Source organism: Takifugu rubripes, chromosome 1 (assembly GCF_901000725.2).
Source record: "Takifugu rubripes chromosome 1, fTakRub1.2, whole genome shotgun sequence".
Classification (NCBI taxonomy): Eukaryota; Metazoa; Chordata; class Actinopteri; order Tetraodontiformes; family Tetraodontidae; genus Takifugu; species Takifugu rubripes.
The window spans coordinates 3,023,702-3,043,212 of record NC_042285.1 but is presented as its reverse complement, the minus strand read 5'-3'; the positions used below and the strand labels follow the sequence as shown (position 1 = coordinate 3,043,212).

The 19,511-nt window shown below is 44.4% G+C and overlaps 2 protein-coding genes across 15 annotated transcripts; both read right to left on the bottom strand.

Moving 5' to 3' along the window:
• Window positions 1–7,568: 7,568 nt before the first annotated feature.
• Window positions 7,569–15,425, bottom strand: exoc7 (exocyst complex component 7). Of its 13 annotated transcripts, XM_029834270.1 has the most exons (22): window positions 15,218–15,425; window positions 14,996–15,061; window positions 14,490–14,674; window positions 14,309–14,414; window positions 13,951–14,173; window positions 13,690–13,857; window positions 13,515–13,526; window positions 12,221–12,313; window positions 11,460–11,528; window positions 10,758–10,903; window positions 10,523–10,675; window positions 10,345–10,443; window positions 10,201–10,263; window positions 10,024–10,090; window positions 9,548–9,586; window positions 9,273–9,338; window positions 9,080–9,200; window positions 8,726–8,821; window positions 8,576–8,639; window positions 8,378–8,419; window positions 8,170–8,303; window positions 7,569–7,846 (listed from the first exon to the last, which is right to left on the bottom strand). In XM_029834270.1, exons 1-22 carry the CDS (start codon window positions 15,293–15,295, stop codon window positions 7,744–7,746), a joined length of 2,193 nt encoding a protein of 730 aa, XP_029690130.1. In that variant the 5' UTR covers window positions 15,296–15,425; the 3' UTR covers window positions 7,569–7,743. The 13 variants fall into 13 exon arrangements, with proteins under 13 accessions (XP_029690130.1, XP_029690149.1, XP_029690162.1 ...); XM_029834289.1 differs by lacking the exon at window positions 11,460–11,528; XM_029834302.1 differs by lacking the exon at window positions 12,221–12,313.
• Window positions 15,426–16,121: 696 nt separating this feature from the next.
• tvp23b (trans-golgi network vesicle protein 23 homolog B (S. cerevisiae)) lies at window positions 16,122–19,455 on the bottom strand. 2 transcript variants are annotated; one of them, XM_003961097.3, is made up of 7 exons: window positions 19,351–19,455; window positions 17,907–17,980; window positions 17,548–17,692; window positions 17,383–17,472; window positions 17,120–17,245; window positions 16,595–16,723; window positions 16,122–16,518 (listed from the first exon to the last, which is right to left on the bottom strand). In XM_003961097.3, exons 1-7 carry the CDS (start codon window positions 19,420–19,422, stop codon window positions 16,492–16,494), a joined length of 663 nt encoding a protein of 220 aa, XP_003961146.3. In that variant the 5' UTR covers window positions 19,423–19,455; the 3' UTR covers window positions 16,122–16,491. The 2 variants fall into 2 exon arrangements, with proteins under 2 accessions (XP_003961146.3, XP_029690227.1); XM_029834367.1 differs by lacking the exon at window positions 19,351–19,455 and adding an exon at window positions 18,874–18,921.
• Window positions 19,456–19,511: the final 56 nt, after the last annotated feature.

The window sequence follows — 19,511 nt, the reverse complement described above, 5'->3', positions numbered from 1 at the left end:
GGAACATCAAGAAAACCAGGAACACCAGGAACATTAACCATGGCTGACATCTTCCTCCCACCCTCCCTGGTTTTACTGGTTTCCTGACCTTGACAGATGGAGGCCACTGTGACCTTCTGGCACGGGACGTACAAGGGAGGAGGTCAATGACCCCCCCCCCCCCCCCCCCATCAAGATCAGGAAATGGAACAATTCCAAAACAGATATACATATTTAAATAAAGCATCAGTTAAACTTGTCTTTTCAATTTTGAATCTGTTTGGAAATTTTCTTTTTATGTTTCCTTTTCACAGGCTTTGCTGGGGGGGGGGGGGGGGCGCTGGGGTAGACTAAGCACAATTAGGGGGCTTGCATTCCTGTCGTTTTTCTATAAATACCCTGCACATTTCCTCTCTTCTGTCTGTGATTCTCGTTAAAGTGGTGGAAAATCTTTCCTTGCGTGGCAGAGCCGCTTTATTCCTGCTGGCCTCTGAGGGGACAGAGGGGGTGTCGGGGCTGCAGGGGCAGACGTGTGTGTGTGTGGGGGGGGGGGGGGGGAGGGGGGGTAATGACTGCTTCAGAATAAATAGAAAAACAGCTATTTTGCCTTGATGGCCGAAACTCCGAGTTCACAGAGTTCGTGGAGGCGACGGAGGCTCGTTTCCAACAGTAGCGACGGACGTCAGACGTGATTAAAGATCCATATTTAGCACGTTTTTATGCATAGTTTCATGTTTAATGAGCTTTAGCCACTAAAGTGAGTGCATCTCCACCTGTTGCCGGTTGCCAGGCAGGAAGTTGCCTCCATGGTGTGACGTGTTCTCCAACCTAAAAAGAAACGGCGTTAACAAACTAAACCCAATTTTAAAAGACGGGTCTTTCTGGGCCGAAACATAACACGTGCCTTTATTGCTTCATTTATGGATGTAAAACGCTGCGTTTCTAGTAAAAACCCAAAACTTTAACAGTGTTTGAGCTCTGAAAACTCACGTTCCTCAGACTTTTATGGTCCGAGAGGCAGAAATGTTCCGACTCGGCTCTGATTTTGCTCAATTTTGTGGACACAATTTAACACATAATACATGAGACGAGGACGCGATGGACGGGTGCTCAGGTCGGCAGAAGGCAGAGGCAGCCTGCCCTGGGATGGGTGGGTCACCATGGAAACAAGGGAACGGAGTCAATTAAGTTCAATAACGATGCAATCAAGAAACAATCAAGAAAGTCTCCACTTGCTTTTTTAATTTGGTCCTTTTTGCGTCTGTTTTAAAAATGTTTGTATGTTATTCCTCTTTATTTCTTATTATTGCTTTTGCATGTATTTTGCATAGTTTTAGTTTATGATTTTGTGTTTTACTAATATTTTTTGTGTGTTTATGTGTGTTATTAGTGTTTACTGTGTGTGGCTGCTTTTCTTGGGTGTCATTTCGGTTTTTGCGCGTTAGTACTCTTTTCCTGTTTATTATTTGTTTTCTTGTATATTCTGTTTTGCTCCATGTTATTACAGTTTCCCTGTCTGTTATTACTGTTTTGCTGTGTGTTATTACTCTTCTGTGTAGGCTATTACTGCTTCCCTGTCTGTTATTGCTGTTTTTTGTGTCTAATTTCTATTTTATGATGTGTTTTTTGTGTGTTTTTCCATTATTTAAATAAAAACATGGCTTCATTTAAAGGCAGAATTTCATCGATCTAATTATAATTTCCCGGCTTATCTCCTTTAAATGAAATGGCATGAAGTCGTTTGTTTAATCAAAGCGATTAAGTCGTTGGATGGTGGGATGATAAAAGCAGAGTGTCTTTAATGGTGGGTGCAGCAGACAGGCGCTGCGCCCTGTTTCTGATCAACGAGAGGAAAAAGTGACATCATGAGGCGAACGTTTGTGGTTGGCTGTTTTTCAGTAGTTACAGAAGTCGCCTGCGCTGCTGTGACGACGTTCTTTTCGGGAGGGTTTTTTTTTTTTTTTTTTCATAACCGTTTTTGATTTGAGCTCAGTTTCTTCGACTTCGGTTGTTGTTCCTTTTTCCACTCGTGCCAGCCGTCGTGGTTTTCGCGGGATGAAAAGGCCTCGAGCGCCGCTTTTTCCGGAACGTGGTGAACAAACTCGGCCAACGGGTCCTTGAGTTTCCACCGCAGAACAACAATGTTTCAGTTTGTCTAATCGGGAGTATTTAGGCTAAGTAAACTATCACTCCTCAAGATTTGATGTGTGGCCGCAGCCCAGTCATGCAGACCTTCTATTAAAACCATTTGTGCGGTGGGGGGGTTGAATAACTCAGTCTGGGCTGCAGAACGCGAGAGCTCGTAGCAAGGAGCTGGAAACCACACACAGTTTGCGTGATTGTGGTTTCTTTCACAGCTTCGGTTCACTTCCTGTTGAACCTCCTTCGGATGCGCGTGTCCAGGCTTGACCTCTGTGACCTCTGAGCACATCCAGACAAACTGTTGCCTCATGGAAAGATTGAGCCCAACGGTCGGACCAGCAGCACAAACTCGGATCATTCGATCCTGAATTATCTACCGCTGGTGTCTGTGGAGATCGCTTTGTTCTAAATAGCTTAGCACAAAAGCTGCTAGCAGATTGTAATGCCTGCGGACGGTCTGTCTGTCTGTCACACAGTGACTTCAGAATCACGAACATCTCCCTAATGTTCCTGTCTAGAACTTGATTTGGCCTATGACCTCGACCCTAAATTTACTTTAATTGATAAGTTCAGCCCCCTCCGGTTTACTAACGTCGAAACATTTGAGCTAAGCTAATTAGCATCCGAGCTTTTTCAGTCTCTCTGGTTACTGCAGAGTTGAGAATTTGAAAATTCCCCCGGGTTCATCTGGATGTAAACAGCCCAATCACATCCTGGTTTTTGATCGGGCTGTTCTGGAGTCAGAATTCAAGCGACCTTTGGCCGCAGTCCCAGAATATGTTACCACTCGGGCAAGTTCCAGATGTTAAAGCTGCACAATTAGCTATGAACTGGCGCTAATAAACCAACACAGCTAATTTCTCCGCAGGTTCACGGCACCGTTTGGTTACCCAACGCCATCGCCAGTTTCCTGAATTGATTTCTGGACTCGTAAAAGCGTTCGAGAGGCGGCGTGCGAGCCAGAACCCAGCGCAGCCAGCTCGAGTTCTGGTGGAGCGGAGTTCTAATGAAACACTGACGTTATCTGCTGGACACATTAAAGTTTATAAAGTGTGGGACGGTAGGTCAGGCGAGGAGGCTGCAGCTTTTTAGCTGACCTTAGCTCTGAGTTTGATGTTCGGAGGTCGCTGCGGCTGACTCCGCCCCCTGCGGACGTCAGCATCACACACTCGGCAGAACACACACTCGCAACATGTTAACAAATGGAAACTTGCTGAACATAAGATGATTTTAGATTTTTCTGAAATTCTTCTGTTTTTTGGGGTTGTTTTTTTTAACGAGCTGCACAATTTGAGGGGAAAGAACACAATTTGTCCCTCTTTATTCATGCTGTACATTTACAATTTTAACAAAGTCGAAACAAAGTACGCTGAGGAAATATTTGTAGTTAAATCTGTCTGATTTTCCTCCCAAAACTCTTTCAGGTGGTGTCAGGTGTCGTTTCACGTCCAGTTCGTCCTCACTGGTTCCAGTTCAGGACCAGTCTATCCAGCTGATCTCTGGTGATGTCATTTCCTGTGTGGTGAACAGATGTGGTGCAGCTCACCTTTTCTCCAATGTGCTCAGGTGTGAAAGGAAGCCTCAAAACTCTCTGGACCAATCAGAAAACAGCTCTCAGGTGCGTTTTTCCTCTCACCTCGAGGGTCACATGATGGCGAGATCATCGCCTGACCCTATTTTAATGTTTATTTAGTAAAACAAACCTTACAAGTGGAAGAATTTCCAACACAATTGTACTTAAAGGTTGAGCAACAGCAGCTAAAAACAATATAGACAACAAGCAATAGGAAACCCATAAATTTAAATCAACAAATAAATAAATACTGATATAGTTGCATTTTTAGCTGTCAGAACAATTTAATGTCTTAAATATAAGATCACATTCAAGAATTTAGATTTGTGTATAATATATATTGCCAATATCCTAACATTATGTAAGATTAACTCCAGTTTTGAGTTCTTTAATCCTTCTTTAAGTTTGTTGTAGCTAAAATATTGCGGACAGTCACGAGCAGGAAAGTGTAGTTGTGCCGCCATCTGGTGGTCAAGAGGAGAACCGTTTCACCTGAGAACAGGTGCTCCATCTGCTTTTAAGGTTATATTTTATGTATTTACAAGTGATAATAACTGACACAACACTACGTTTGTTTGTTTGTTTAATCTATACAACATTTTATTTAGTCTCGTATAAAATATTCAGTATTTTCCCCTCAAATATAGCAAATATATCATGTATCTTCACCACTGTCGGTCTAACGCTGAGTCTTGTTAAGTACCATATTTTCCAGACTATAAGTCGCACTTTTTTTCATAGTTTGTCAGGGGGTGCGACTTGTACTCCAGAGCGACTTATATGTTAAATAAATACATTGTTACAGAATTTCACATGTTCGTTATTTTCACACTGACAACCACAAGAGGGCGCTCTAGGCGTGTGTACCTGAGGAACGAGTTCCTTTAGAGACGCAGAAGAAGAAGCGGTGCTCCGTCTATGGCGTTAGACTTGATTGTTTGGTAAACTTGCTCGGATGTTCTTTATGCTATAGTTATCTGAATAACTTTTAATATGTTACATTAATAACGTACTCAGTTCGTTGTGGGTCCTGTAGTAGAATTTGTTACGTTAGCATACCAATCAATCGATCAATCAATCAAGCAATCTTTATTTATATAGCGCCTTTTACGATCAAAAATGTTTCAAGGCGCTTTCCAGAATCCCAGGGCCTGACCCCAGACAAGCAACAGTGGCAAGGAAAAACTCCCCTTTAACAGGAAAAAACCTTGAGCAGGACCAGGCTCATGTAGGGGGACCCTCCTGCTGATGGCCGGCTGGGTAAAGAGGGGAGAGGAGAGGAGAGGAGAGGAGAGGAGAGGAGAGGAGAGGAGAGGAGAGGAGAGGAGAGGAGAGGAGAGGAGAGGAAACCATGACCCTGTGGGGTGACAGAGGCCTGTCAGGTGATCATGTTTCTGGGCCCCGGCAGCCTTGGCCTATAACAGCACAGCTAAGATGTTAACCTAATGATTAGACGACCCCCCAAGTATGATAATTTGTCTGTCTATGATAGTAACTGGAACTACAGAATTAGTAACAATACGCTTTTTCAAAGAGGAAGGTTTTAAGTCTAATCTTAAAAGTAGAGATGGAGTCAGCCTCCCGTACCTGGACAGGGAGCTGGTTCCATAGCAGGGGGGCCTGGTAGCTAAATGCTCGGCCCCCCATTCTACTCCTAGAAACTCTGGGAACCACAAGTAGACCAGCATTCTGAGAGCGGAGCGGTCTATTGGGCTGGTAAGGTATCACTAGCTCCTCCAGGTAGGATGGAGCTCGGCCTTTGAGGACCTTGTAGGTCAAAAGAAGGGTTTTAAAAATTATTCTAAATGTAACGGGCAGCCAATGAAGTGACGCCATTACAGGAGTTATGTGATCTCTTTTGTCAATACCTGTCAGAACTCTGGCTGCAGCATTTTGGAGGCTTCTTAAAGAGTTGTTTGGACACCCTGATAATAAAGAATTACAATAGTCCAGCCTGGAAGTAACAAATGCATCAATTAACTTTTCAGCATCATGGTGGGTCAGTAGCTTCCTGATCTTTGTGATGTTCCTCAGGTGAAAAAAGGCACTTCTAGAGACTAATTTAATGTGTGAGTTGAAGGAGAGATTTTGATCAAAAGTTACTCCTAGATTCCTCACAGAGAGACTAGATGTTAATGAGATACCATCTAGAGTGATCATGTGATCTAATCTATCCCAGAGAGGTTCAGGACCAAACACCATGACCTCAGTTTTTCCTGGGTTAAGGAGGAGGACATTTGAAGACATCCAGGACTTTATGTCTTTAAGACAGGTCTGAAGCTTCACTAACTTCTCTGTCTCCTCTGGTTTCATGGATAAATAGAGCTGAGTGTCATCAGCATAACAATGAAAAATTATCCCATGCTGCCGAATAATGTTCCCTAAGGGAAGCATGTACAATGTGAAGAGGATTGGTCCAAGTACAGAACCTTGAGGAACTCCATGGCTAACCCTACTGTATGAGGAGGGAACACCATGGACACGAGCAAACTGGTATCTATCAGATAAATATGATCTAAACCAGTCTAGTGCTGTCCCTTTAATCCCAATCACATGTTCCAGTCTCTGTAACAGGATGCTGTGATCAACTGTATCAAAAGCAGCACTGAGATCCAGCAGAACCAGCATAGAGACCAGTCCATGATCTGAAGCTATGAGAAGATTATTAGTAACTTTAAGAAGTGCTGTTTCTGTGCTGTGGTGAGCTCTAAAGCCTGACTGAAACATCTCAAACAGGCTGTTCCTCTGCAGGTGCTCCAGTAACTGAGTCACCACAACCTTCTCAAGAACGTTGGAGATAAAAGGAAGGTTGGATATTGGCCTATAATTTGCTAAGACATCGGGATCCAGTGATGGTTTTTTAAGCAACGGCTTAATCACTGCCACCTTGTAGGACCGGGGTACATAACCTGTCACTAAAGAACCATTGATCTGGTCCAGGATAGAACTGCCTATCATTGGTAAAACATCCTTCAACAGGTGTGTTGGGATGGGATCTAAAAGACACGTGGTGGTCTTGGATTTCTGAATTAGCGAAGACGCCTCAGAAAAATATATAGGGCTGAAGGAGTTTAAGGGCTCGTTGGAGACCCTGTATGTTCCCACAGTCAGCACATCTGGTGATGGTCCAGTTGTAGGGATGGCCTGGTTAGCTTTTTCTCTGATGGCTAGAACTTTATCAGTGAAGAAGCTCATGAAGTCTTCACCACTAAGGGAAGAAGGGATACGTGGATCTAAAACACTGTGACTCTCAGTTAATTTGGCCACAGTGCTGAAAAGAAACCTGGGGTTGTTCTTATTTTCCTCAATTAAAGAAGAAAAATAATCTTTTCTAGCCTTACGGAGGGCCTTTTTGTAAACTAATAGACAGTCTTTCCAGGCTACATGATAGCTGTCTATTTTACAAGAATGCCACTTCCTTTCTAGTCTGCGCGCTTTCTGCTTGAAGGTCCTGATATGTGAATTATACCAGGGGGCACACCTCCTCTGATTTACTATTTTCATACCGCAACCCTATTGCTAATCCATGCTAATGGATTGCTAATTGCCTTTCAAGATGCAATATATGTTCTTGGTCTCGTATTTTATCAAATAAATTTTCCCCCAAAATGCGACTTATAGTCCAGTGTGACTTATATATCTATTTTTCTTCTTTATTATGCATTTTCTGGCTAGTGCGACTTAAACTCCGGAGCGACATATAGTCCAGAAAATACGGTATGTCAGTGTGGGTGTTAAAGATGCTGAAATGTGCTGATTCAATTAAACGCATCACTTTTTACCCTCCTAATAATCAATTTCACTTCAGACCAATCAATGACCCCAAAAAAACTTCATTTTGCCTGCCTCATTGATACAATAACACAAACTGTTGAAAATGTTGACAGGATTCTATTTATTATATTTTAAATGAGCATCAATGGCCTTATTACATAAATACATCAGTTTTGTTATTGTACAAACACCGGGGGGAGGGGCCATAGTTGGGGGAGGGGCTTTAGTGCTTTCATGGTGGTGTGTTCAGGGAGCGTGGGCAACGGCAGACGGGCTCAGGCAGAAGTGTCGAATAGCTTCTCGATCATCTGTTCCACGTGCTCAGGATGATATTTGTGGTATTTTTCAGGGTTTTTGGTGAAGGAGATGTTGGCACATCTGGAAGAACAAAGCGACAGTCAGCACACGGAGCGCTCTGATTGGCTGGCAGCTACGGACATTATCAAGAAGTCCAAAATGACATCCGACAGCGTTTTTTACAGTTTCTACAGTGTTGCTGTGACGGGCTTGAGGTCTAAAGAACAACAGAACCTCCATCGTGAAGTAACGAACAATTCTGATCGTATCAATATGAGAACCGCCAGGAACAAAAGCCTAAATTCTGTGTGTTTGTGTTTGTCCGACAGGGACTGGGACGGTCGGTGGTTGTCGGAGACACAAGCCGCAGTGACACTGTTGCGGTGGGATTGGTCGGCGCTCACCGCTGCAGGAACGCCCTGTAGGCCTCCGACACCACCGTCTTCTGTGACCGGCGGATGAAATCGCGCTGCTCTTTGTCAGGGATGGCCCAACCCTTCTGGGTCTTACACAGCTCCTCCAGGCCGTCGTTGAAACCCTGAAACGGGGGTCAGAGGTCAGACGGAGGCTAAACGGCCAGTTTTGATGCTCCCACCCGAGTCGCGAGCTCACCTTGAACTTGTCTTTGATGATCTGTCGCTCTTTGTCCTTCAGCTGCAGGAGGAAGAACTGGTGTTACTACAAACATCTAAGGAAAATTCTCCACTATAAACCCGGAACGTTCTGTCCAGAACCGGATCCTGACGTTCAGGTGAAACTACAATCGTTCAGGTGTTGAAGCTTTTCAGAGGAGCTGAACAAGGTTCTGACCTTCGTGCCGGGCTGGAAGACGGGCATGTTCTTCTCCGACAGGTGTTCTGTGACTTTGAACCAGCTGCAACAGAACGGAGCAAGTTAGAGGTCAGAGGTCAGCCAGCAGGTCAGAGGTCAGCGAGGTGATTCATTAAAAAAAAGGTCTACCTGCTTTTGTACGAGATGATCTGCTGCTCGATCAGCTCTCTGTACAAACTCTCAGCTCTCTTCTGCGTCACCGTCACCAGCTGGATCAGCTCAGACCTGAAGATGTTAATCGATAAGGGATCGTTATTCAAGTGACGATTCCGCCTAAAACATCCCATAAAACCAAAAGATCCGTAAAGGAGCAAGTCAGTCAGCTGTTGGGATCCATCGCATCTGAGCGCTGGACAGTTGGCATGGTGACGTAAAGAGAAGAGGAGGAACGGAGATGAAGACGAGGGAGGAGCAGACAGGAAGTGGAGCAGACAGGAAGTGGAGCAGACAGGAAGTGGAGCAGACAGGAAGTGGAGCACTCACTTCTCCAGCGACTTCAGGATGTAGTTGTAGTTGTTGTGCAGGAAGATGGCCCTCAGAGCGGCGTCTTCGTACACTTTAGATTTGCTGAGCAGGTTGAGCTGCAGGTTTCCCAACACCTTACCTGCGAGGACACGCCCACCCGTCAGTTAGAAGGACAAGCCCCGCCCACCCGAGGTCACACCTGTACACTCACATATGTAAGTACTGAGGAGCCTTTTGTTGAACTCGGAGGTGTAGCTGCTCGCCGAAGAGCTGGACTCTGATGACAGAACATTTCCAGAAACACAAATATCAATTATTATTGTTTGCTCCTTACATTATGAAGAAAACAGAATTTTCAATAAGCTAAAATAAACTTTTTACTTAGGTTATAATTCTAAATAACTTGATTTTAGTTCATAAAGCGAAGAAACATGAAGCCAAGTTCTGTCTGATTAAAATCATCTTCATCACTGCTGCTCTTCTTACCTCGGGGGTCTAACGGAATATTGTAAGTATCCCCCAGAACTAAAAGTGGCGAGCGGTAGAAAAAGAGCGGAGAGAAGAGAAGAGGTCAAAGGTTAGAAGAGATGTTAGTACAGAACAAACAAACCTGGAGTATTCACTAAATCCATCATCCCAAATGAAGGTTAAAAACCAGGAGGAAGAGGAGGAAACGGAAGGAGAAACATGTTGGACGCCTCCACATTCAGCCTGAGAGTCGACGCCAGTCTTCTCTGAAATATTGACGTTGGCCTGATGATGTCACCGATCACTTTCCTTCGTTCGTCTTTATTTAAATCTAAGATCATTGCAGAGATCCTGAACCCGTCTGTTCTCAGACTCAATGTTCCGAGGCTAAAGAAGCTACGATCGGACGACAAGGTCTGCTGATAAGTCCGACGGGAAGCGGCGTGCTCGCGCGGCGGCAGAGCAGCTCACCGGTCGGGTCCTTTTGGTTTTACCTTGTGAGGCCAACATGGCTCCGGCTGTCTCTTGGAAGTCCAGCAGCTGCTGCAGGAACAGGATAGCCTGTGGGAGGAAAAGTGTTAGCTTAGTGCAACCAGTCTGGCACCGTTAGCCGTTTCCACGGAGACAGAAAAACTGTCATCCATACAGAGAGGCATCGACGGCGGACTTACGTTGCTCGTCAGCTCGTGGACCGTTCCGTCCTTGGGCATGTTGTACTCTTTATCCGGATCATTCTGCAATCACACAAGTCTGAGTTCAGCCAAACATCACCGATAATTGATCGTCAACGGTAGATTCAGGCGCGTGCACGTTGCCTTGATGCTGTCTGCAAACTCCTCCAGAGCTTTGGCTCCGATGGTTTCCATGGAGGTGATGAGCGTGGGCAGCTTGTTCTTTGTGCTCGCCGCCGTGCCCTGCAGCAGACAAAGATCTCATCAGCCTTCGCGCAAGGCGAACTCCCACTCCTAGAACAGCTGAGACGACCGTCCACACCTGCAGAGTGGAGTCAAACTCTGACTTGTTCATCTTCAAGTGTCGGAGGATGGGAAAGATGGTGAGGACCGCCGAGTAGTCGTGGCGCATGATGGCCCTGCGAGCCGCCGACACAATGTTGTCTCCCTCCAGCATCAGGTTGTCTAGCGCCTCCTGTGGACAGTTTGAGCGATTACTGTAACCTGTCACGATTGAGTCGAGCGTAAACGAGTCGTATCTGATTTAGCTTCAATACCTGAATGAGCGAGTCAAACGTCTTCTTCTGATGGTGCTCGGGGATGATCTCCAGCAGGAGGGCGTACTCGCTCTGGGCCAGCTTGACAAAGGCGCTGATGCAGTGGATGTAGGAGTCGATCTCGATGTCCAGGACGTCGTCTTTCCCTGGAGAGAACACGTCAAACGGGAAGATATTTGTGTAAAGAGCAGCTGATCCGTCTGAGCTTCACAGGTTTGTGTATGAATAAAACAGGAAATACATCATCAAAGGTTCTCGTGATGCTCAAGACCAGCGTACGATACAATAAAAGGATGTACAATCGTGTCCCCTCCTGGCAGCCATGACATACGCGTGTGTGTGTGGGTGTGTGTGTGTGTGTGAGTGAGTGAGAGGGTGTGTGAGTTAAGGAATGATACTTACAGAGTGCGTGACATGACCAGATCATTATTTTCGGACAAACAACAGAACGATCAGTTTGACATCTTTAACAAGTGGTCTTGTTGACACCAAGTTGCTTTCTTTTTTTATTTTTATTTTTTTACAGCCCTTTATGGTAAAGTGGTGAATTCATTTGGATCTTTCTATGAAATTTCCCAACAAATGTAATAAAAATCTGTGACTTTACAAAATTAATGAAACCGGTGATTTGTCATGTTATTATGTGTGTGTGTCTGCGTGTGTGTGTGCGCGCCCCTTCTGTTCCAAGTTCCCAGCACTCACCTGCGGCGCCCCCGTGCTTCTCTGTCAGGGCATCAGTCATCAGTTTGACCCTCAAGTCGTGATCGTAACCTGGTGGGTGAGGTGGGGGCAGCAGGGACCCGGGATTTAGTCAAACCACCGGGGGTCCAAACTAGACCTGAACCTGAAAACGTCGGTACCAACCACCAAGCACCCAGCAGGAGGGGAGAGCGCACCCATAGAAGAGTGTGTGTGTGTGTGTGTGTGTGTGGGGGCTCACAACAGCTTTATGTACAGAAAATTTTAAAAAGGTTTAAAATTATCTTTAGGTTCGAAACAAATGATTTCATTTCCTTTCCTACATTTCCCATGATGCATTTCACAGCCTCCTGCAGAGATTCGTGTTTCCGAATTATGTTGGGTTGTTTTTTCTAAATGATCGAGTCATAAAATCTTTTGCTGTTGCACATGCATTTAAATTAACGCTCAAAAAAATTATGCCCGGATTAGTTTCATGTGAGTTTTTTGTAAAGTCGACTGATGAAAGAGTCAGAATAAACATCTTTGGAGTTGAGCTGTAGATTTTTCGCCTTTGATCCAATAAAATAAAATAAAATGGCTCCTGGGTCAAACTTAAATTGAAAAGCTCCGTGTTTGTATGTGACTCATGACTGTTCAGATTTCCGATGAAAGCTGTTGTGATGCGTAAGGTGCGTGTAAACGACATGTTTGCACCGTGAGTGAGGAGGAGAACCCAAACAGATGAGGAGGAAGAGGAGGAGGAGGAGGAGGAGTGGTGTTACCTTCCAGAGGAGTGAGGTTAGAGCCCCCCTTTTTCCCATCCAGCCCATGCTGTGAGTACTGTTTCAGAAGGTTCTGAGCCTTGCGAATGGTCCCTGGTCCCATGAACACATGAGTCCAGAGGAGGAGGAGGAGGAGGAGGTCAGAGAGGTCCAGACAGCCAGGAAACAGAAGAAGAAGACAGAGAGAGCTAGGAGGTGAAACACAGGGCACCGCCCACACCTCTACAGCGCCAGAGCAGCGCCGACAACCACGGCTACACAAACACGGCAGGGAGGTCAGACAAGGTCACGACACGTGAGACACATCAAACGCTCGCTCAACATCGACACACTCAAACGCACCGCTGCACATAAGCCCCTCCCCCCTCCAGGTCATCAAACACACATGGCTCCGCCCCCTGGCTCCAAACGACATCGGCATAAGATGGCAGCACTCACAGGTGTCATTTTTAGCAAAGGTAAAAGCAACAGGGAGGATGATCAGGGAACGTTTCATCCAGCTAGACGACTGATTCATTTAGTTTAGGTTCTTCAAGGTCTCCAAGGAAAAATGTAAAAAAAATCCCTTGAAAATAAGAACATTCATTTCTGGAGTGCTGTTAGTTGTTTTTACTGTAGTCTGATGCTGCTGAAGCTCAACTATGAATGAAAGGTGTTAAAATATAATAAGAGAATCTCAACGTTCTGACTTTGCTGAGGTTGTGTCTGCCGGCGGCTACGATTTTTTACCTATTTAACATTTCTGCGGAGAAACAGAAGCAGCTGTGAGTGAATAAAGATCAGATTTGTAAAAATGATCCCAACCGTGCTGCTAAACATTCATCCTGATTCTGCAGTCACACAATCTGCTGCCTCTACTGGCCTGGAGGGAAAACTGCAGCAACAGTGACATCAAGTTTATGCTGATTTGTAAATACATTTTAACAATTTGAGCAGTTGGGACATAAATTGGGACATTTAAAGTGATCAGTTTGCCTCAAACAGACAAAAACTGAATTATTTCAACACCTTTAGATCCATAAATTAACATTATCTATTTATGATTTATGACTTTTTGTCCAGAACTAACAATAAACATGGCTCCTCAACAACACCGAGGATCATCCATATGTTAATTCCTCATTTTCTGTTTGGATTCAGTAGCTTCTTTGCTGTCGCCATTGCTGCAGTTTTCAACATTAAAACCACACGCAGGAAAAAACAGACATGACAAAGTGAGCAGCGACACGACCACGTGCAGTGAAACGAGGCGCCTGGCGCGCAGCAGCGACACGCACGGCAGCGTTGCGTTTACCTGGGATGTAGACTACACTCACAAGATTGGGATTAAAGGAGAGGAAAAGAAACATTAGTGGAGGATAAATTTACAGAGCACCGTGTGAGGACGCAGCCCGGTGAGTTATCAGAGTGAGGGAATCATGAGGCTGGCCTGTGATGTGATCAGTGATATTCAGGGAATCACCGCTGACCTGGTCGCTTAGGAACCTTTTTGGTGGGCGTGTCCTTGCGTTTGGTTTGGACGGCAGGTGAGTAGGGGACACCGGAGGAGGCGCTGTTCTTCCGGAAGTGTTCCTTCAGTCCTTTGATGGATCGATCCAGCTGATTGGATCTGATCTGGAAGTAAACGTTCATGAAATCTGCAAACAGAAACAAACGTTTGGTAAAGCTCAGCGCCGGTTCTAAAACGTCTCTTTCCGTCTCTGTGGAACTCAGGAAGGAAGAGGTCGCACCCTGGTTGCGGCCGTATTCCACCAGCCAGCCAGCGATGCAGATGATGTCCTGGAGCACGGCTTCGGGGAGGTGCTCCAGCACCACCTCCTCCTGCACCTCCAGTTCCTCGTCCACACTGATGGCGTCTAGGATGAGGATGGGAGGGACGGGCTTGCTGTAGCGGGTCAGAAGGTTGCGGAACTCTGCCTCCAGCAGCTCTTTCCCCTTCTCAAAGCGTGCTTTCTGCAAACAAGTACAGATTTGGGGGGTTTATGACACTGCAATTGGAAACTGCTGCCAAAGATGAAGCTATTAGTGTAGCGGTTAAGCAGGCAAACAGCTCTCTGAGACTCCCAGTTAGCGTCAATCAAAGTGTACCACTGTGTTGAGTTCTGGGCTGTCCGGATTATTGTCCTGGAAATATTCCACAGCTTTTTGAATCTTTGCAATACAAGCCAGATACTCGTCCAGTCTGCCGGTCGGCCTGAAGAAAAAAGAACAACGGAGTCACGTTTTTTCCAACTCAAGCGGCGGCACCGCTGATGGAGTGACGTCTCACCCTTCTCTGATGATCCTGTCCGTGTCTTTGGCCACGTGGTAATAGCTGATGACGTGGTCCATGCAGGACAGGGTCTTGTCCACGTTTTCCTGCAGACGCTGCAGGTTCTCCGTCTGTTTGTGTACTGGGATGATGGAGTTCTCCAGCTGCATCAGACGACTCTCGAAGGAAGACAGGATGGAGACCTTCGGGCAGAGGTCAGAGGTCAGTGAAGGCTGCTCTGGTAATGAGTGACAAGTCTACCACATAAAAGATCACATTTAAGAGGATAATGAAATCAAGATAAGGGGAAATTTAAATCTTGGAATAAAAAACAGCTGTGCGTTGGTGGACCAGGGTTACATACTCTGGAATTTTGATTGAGACATCAAAATATAAAAATGGGCTAAATGGCAGATAATTTTAGCATTTTCAAACCACAACACGCAGCAGTCACACTCAGAGGTTAATGGAAGCTGATATCTGCAAACTGATTTTCTTTTGTGTGTATGTGTGTGTGTGTTTACCATTCCCTTGGTCAGCTGATCACTCTTTTCTAGATTTTCTCTTATAAATGAAAGGGTCTCCTGCTCCTGAAATTACACACAGCGGGCACATCTTATTCGCTTATATCGGTGATGCGCGACATTTTAACAGTCGGTCGATGAGGTTTAACATAAATGTAACATCTTCCATCTGTATTTGACCAAAAGGCTCGTGCCTCCAGCTTCCTGTCTCTCCTTTCTGACCTGCTTCAGTTTCTCCTCGATTTCCCGCTTCCTGGCGGACGCGTCTTCGGTCGGGATCATCCTGGATAAAATGCCCATCGAAGGGCGGCCCCCGAAGATTTAACTGTGAATAACGAGTCGGGTTAAGGCATAAAAACGACAACAATCATGACCCAGTGCTAATGTTGTGCTAATGAGCTATAATACGTAAATTTAGCCGCTTTTCTATATGCGTTTCCTGTTTCGTAAACAAAGTAAAATCCATTGCGAGCGAAACCGGTAAAAAAAATATATATATAAAAGGAAATTAAAATTGAAATTTAATTATGAAAGATGCTACGAGAAATACATGGTGTGAAAACGTCAGTGATTTTATTTCAATTTTTTTTTTTTACAAACCTATATCTTGAATATGAACACGGCTTATTTTTAAAAGTAGCTACACGCTTCCGGTGTGACAGTAACGTAACTTGACTTACTTCCGGGTACTGCCCATCCTGCCTGCCGCTGCAACCGCCTGATCGAGAAAATATACTGGAGTGTAATCTCTATAATTAGATCTAAATGACAAAAAATAAATTAAATAAACTTTTACGCTAATAACTTGAATAACCAAAGTTATTTTTCTAACATTTAAGTGCTACGCATGGCATTCAATTTCCCAACGCGGATGAATAAAGTAAATCTTGAATTACTTTTCAAAACATATAAACCCGTTTAAAAGGCGTAAAAACTTCCGTGTGCTCCCAACGTATGTTATGATCCAACCTTAAAAAAACAAAACAATGAAACATCACTTCTATTGATAGGTTATATTAAGTTGTAATTCCTGTTTTTATATGATCTGAAAATCTCGTCTGCCTGATTTTACCACATTAGACCACTGGGAGGCGCTACAGTACCAAGACAGAAATTCAACAAAGCGTTTTAGGGGGAAAAAAGACTAGACGGAGTTTTTTATTATGAACTGTTAGTTTAGTGTGTTATTGGTTATAGAGTTTGCATCAAATGAAAGCCAGAAAATATCCCAATGGGAAAAATCCTACAAATATATTGGAACAAAAAAAAAAAAAAAGATTCTCGGTGTCTTTACATACATATTTACACATCTGGAATATTTTACACTCATTCATTACATCCTCTTGTTGAGCAACAAGCCTCATGTCGTGACAAAACATGCCATGGGAAAACAATACTGTTAGTCTGGAAGCTTCAGTTCCTCTGAGAGAAACCTGACGGGGCTGAATGGATGACTGTAACTGCTAAAAGGATCTAGACACACGGAGAGCTGCTCTCTACGACGGCTCCTCTTTAGACAGCGCCTGCCAATCGAAAACACGACACACGTCAGAGCTTCACACGGCGACAACTGAGTCCGCGTCTTTTATTCCAGCTCACCTGTTTGAGGAACTGCTGTCCAAAATAATTGGTAGCCATGTTCTTTAGACTGGTCTTGCCTCCCACTTTACAGCGCACGTAACCGTAGAGGTTGGCGCCCTGTAACACCACGCCCATGATCACGACGGGCTGTGAGGGCGAAAGTCAGACATTAAGATCGTAATCTTCGACCTGAGCAACCGTCCTGCTGGTCGACCTTTGAATGAAAACGAAGCGTTGCGGCTCATCACCTGGATGTCAGGAATCAGCGTGTGTGTGCAAAGGGAGACAAGCAGGTTATGATTCCAGGGGCCTGAACTCTCACATAACCCACTAATTAATGCTTCAATAGCTGTGAAAACCACGTAAAACTTTTCATTAGTGCCCAGTGGTGAAAATACATCTGTCCATCTGTCATTCAAACCAGCTAGCCACTTAGGAGGGAGGGACTTTAATATCATTTTAAAGGCTTCAGGAAATGAAGGAAACATTTAAATACAACTTTGAACTGCAGAAGATGTGTAAACTTTGAACTAAAGCACCTACCACCCATTTAATCTTGAAGGAGATGAGGGTGCTGAATGCGAGGATGACCCAGATGGCCGGACAAACAATCAGCCCAAACCAGAAGATTCTGGACTCAGATTCAGATGCCTGTTGTTTTCCAGAGGTCTACAAAAACAACAACAGGATATTCTCACAGTAGAGTCAGCTGTCAATAACTTGGGGACAAACAAGAGCACAGTACCAGAGGTCAAAACTCAGGTCAAATCAACAACAAAATAAGAGCAAGACCATGGGAATCTCACCTTCCTCGACTCAAACACCCACTGACTGCGTCCGTCGTCATCCACCTGGTTCCACCACCTCAGGCTGACCATCAACCTCCCCGTAATATTCTGGAAACAAAAAAGGGTTTCTAGGTGTAAAATTGTCCCTTTGCTGGTGAGAAGTAAAAGACAAGAAGGACCCACTTTGACTGTCCAGAAGTCACAGGAGAGAAGGAGGATGATTGTCACCATGCAGGCGATGAAACTACCGCTGAAGAACTCACAAAACACATACGTGAGGATGGCGGTGACTCTGAAGAAGAGGTGGAAGAACAAGGCCACCGGGTGCCTGCAGATTCATTAAATAAAGCTCATTTTAGCTACAGAGTCAAGTCAAATTTCAAATGAACAGAAACATAATTTCCATTTATACAGAAGTAGCTGATGCATTAATATAATGTTAATTTATATGTACAAGAACATAAAAAATGTCAAAGCCATTCACAGAAACTGAACCAAATGTCTGATCCTGTATATATGCTGCCAGTCATCTGTTAACATACTTTATTTTTGACTTTGACCTCTTGCCCACATCTTCATCTGCGTCAAACAGAGCCACATCTTCATCATTGGTGTCCTGTGGGATGAAGAAGGAAGAGACAAACCCACAGAGACTCATTATTTTACTGTACATGAACTTTAACATGATGCCTTGAATGAAAATGTGCTCTCATTCCATTCACTATATAAATCACCCGTTTTCCCAATGGTTTGTTGTATATATTTGTATTCACTTTTCTTCAGTGTTTATATCTAATTTTATTTTAAACACAGATTTGTAAATGTTGTGGGCCTCAAAGTTACTGAAGATTTCACTATAGCACTTGTTTGGCCCTGAGCGCATGTATAAAGATATATTATCATATATAATTATACATAATGTTATTCTCATATTTCAATAACGGCAAATTAGAAGCTTGTTTCTTCTATAAAAATCTTTTTCAATAGTTTTCCTGCTCAAACCCGACTGACAATTGACTTAGCCGAACATGCTAAGCTAATACAGCAGACGTTATCTTAATGACATGAACAAACAATAACACCAGACAATGAAATTTTCCAGAAAAACAAGGCTGATTTTCTTTTTAAAAACTGTTATTCTATATCCTAGATTAAGTATCGAATCAACCAAGATAACGAGCTAAAGGTACCTAACGCTAAAACGCTGCCTATGTAGCAAGTTAACTGGCTAACAACCACAATACACAAGCAAAGAAACTACATATAGAACCAAAACAGTTGTGTAAAAAAACACTGTGTTATTTAAAGGAGAGTGGGCACTCCTTCGAGGACAGCCAAGTACGGATACTGGCCAGAGAAGACCGCTGGTTCGAAAGGGGGGTCAAGGAAGCTATCCATGTTAAATTGGAGAAACCATCCTTAAACAGAGGTGATGGCCTGAGGCACTTCCTATCACCCACATACAATGCAGTCCTCCACTCCTTCCAACAACAAAACAAACATTCACACCATTCCAGGAGACCCAGTGACTCATCACCATGTGACCCAGCAGACAAAGGGGAGACACCTCAACAGAAACTAGGTGAACGACCCGACCAACGACCCTGCTAACGACTCTCAGGTGACCACCCAGATCATTAGCATGCAAATGGTCCACAGGGGCTATATATTTTCAAGCTCTCTCCCCAGCGATTTCAGAGCTGAAGAAGCCTTCTGGATAGAAGGCGAAACGTCTTCAAGAGAAGAAACCCAGTCCAGTTGACAGAGAAAACTACCTTGGATACTGTGTTATTTATGATTTAATGTGAGTTTTAAGTCAGTGCTAGCTAGCTGACACCCCGTAGCATGCCAAAGAGGTACTTAGCAGCATTAGCACAGCATGCAAACCAGCTGCAATTAACCTCCGATCGGCCTCCAGTAGTAAAAGGAAAGATTTTATATGTTATAACGCGTTTAAAAGTCTAAACACCAAAACGGAGCACTTACGCCTGCTAACATCTTGGAAAGTTGAGCTCGTACTTCCGGTTTACATGCTGAGAAGGAACAAACGTCGGTCATGTGACCGAAACGTGGCACGTAGGTTTGCGCGTGCTTGCAGAGCGTGTATTTGTGGGAGGAGTTATATCGTTTGATAAATGATTGGGGGA

Excerpts from the sequence above, each read along its gene's own strand:
- exoc7 (XM_029834270.1), bottom strand. The coding sequence starts at position 15,295 with ATGGGCATTTTATCCAGGATGATCCCGACCGAAGACGCGTCCGCCAGG. Across the intron at positions 10,676-10,757 it reads CGTTTGACTCGCTCATTCAG|GAGGCGCTAGACAACCTGAT; the intron begins GTATTGAAGCTA and ends AACTGTCCACAG. Across the intron at positions 8,304-8,377 it reads TCATCAAAGACAAGTTCAAG|GGTTTCAACGACGGCCTGGA; the intron begins GTGAGCTCGCGA and ends CCCCCGTTTCAG.
- tvp23b (XM_003961097.3), bottom strand. The coding sequence starts at position 19,422 with ATGACCGACGTTTGTTCCTTCTCAGCATGTAAACCGGAAGTACGAGCT. Across the intron at positions 17,246-17,382 it reads GGGTGTTTGAGTCGAGGAAG|ACCTCTGGAAAACAACAGGC; the intron begins GTGAGATTCCCA and ends TTGTTTTTGTAG. Across the intron at positions 16,724-17,119 it reads CCTTCAAGATTAAATGGGTG|CCCGTCGTGATCATGGGCGT; the intron begins GTAGGTGCTTTA and ends TCGCCCTCACAG.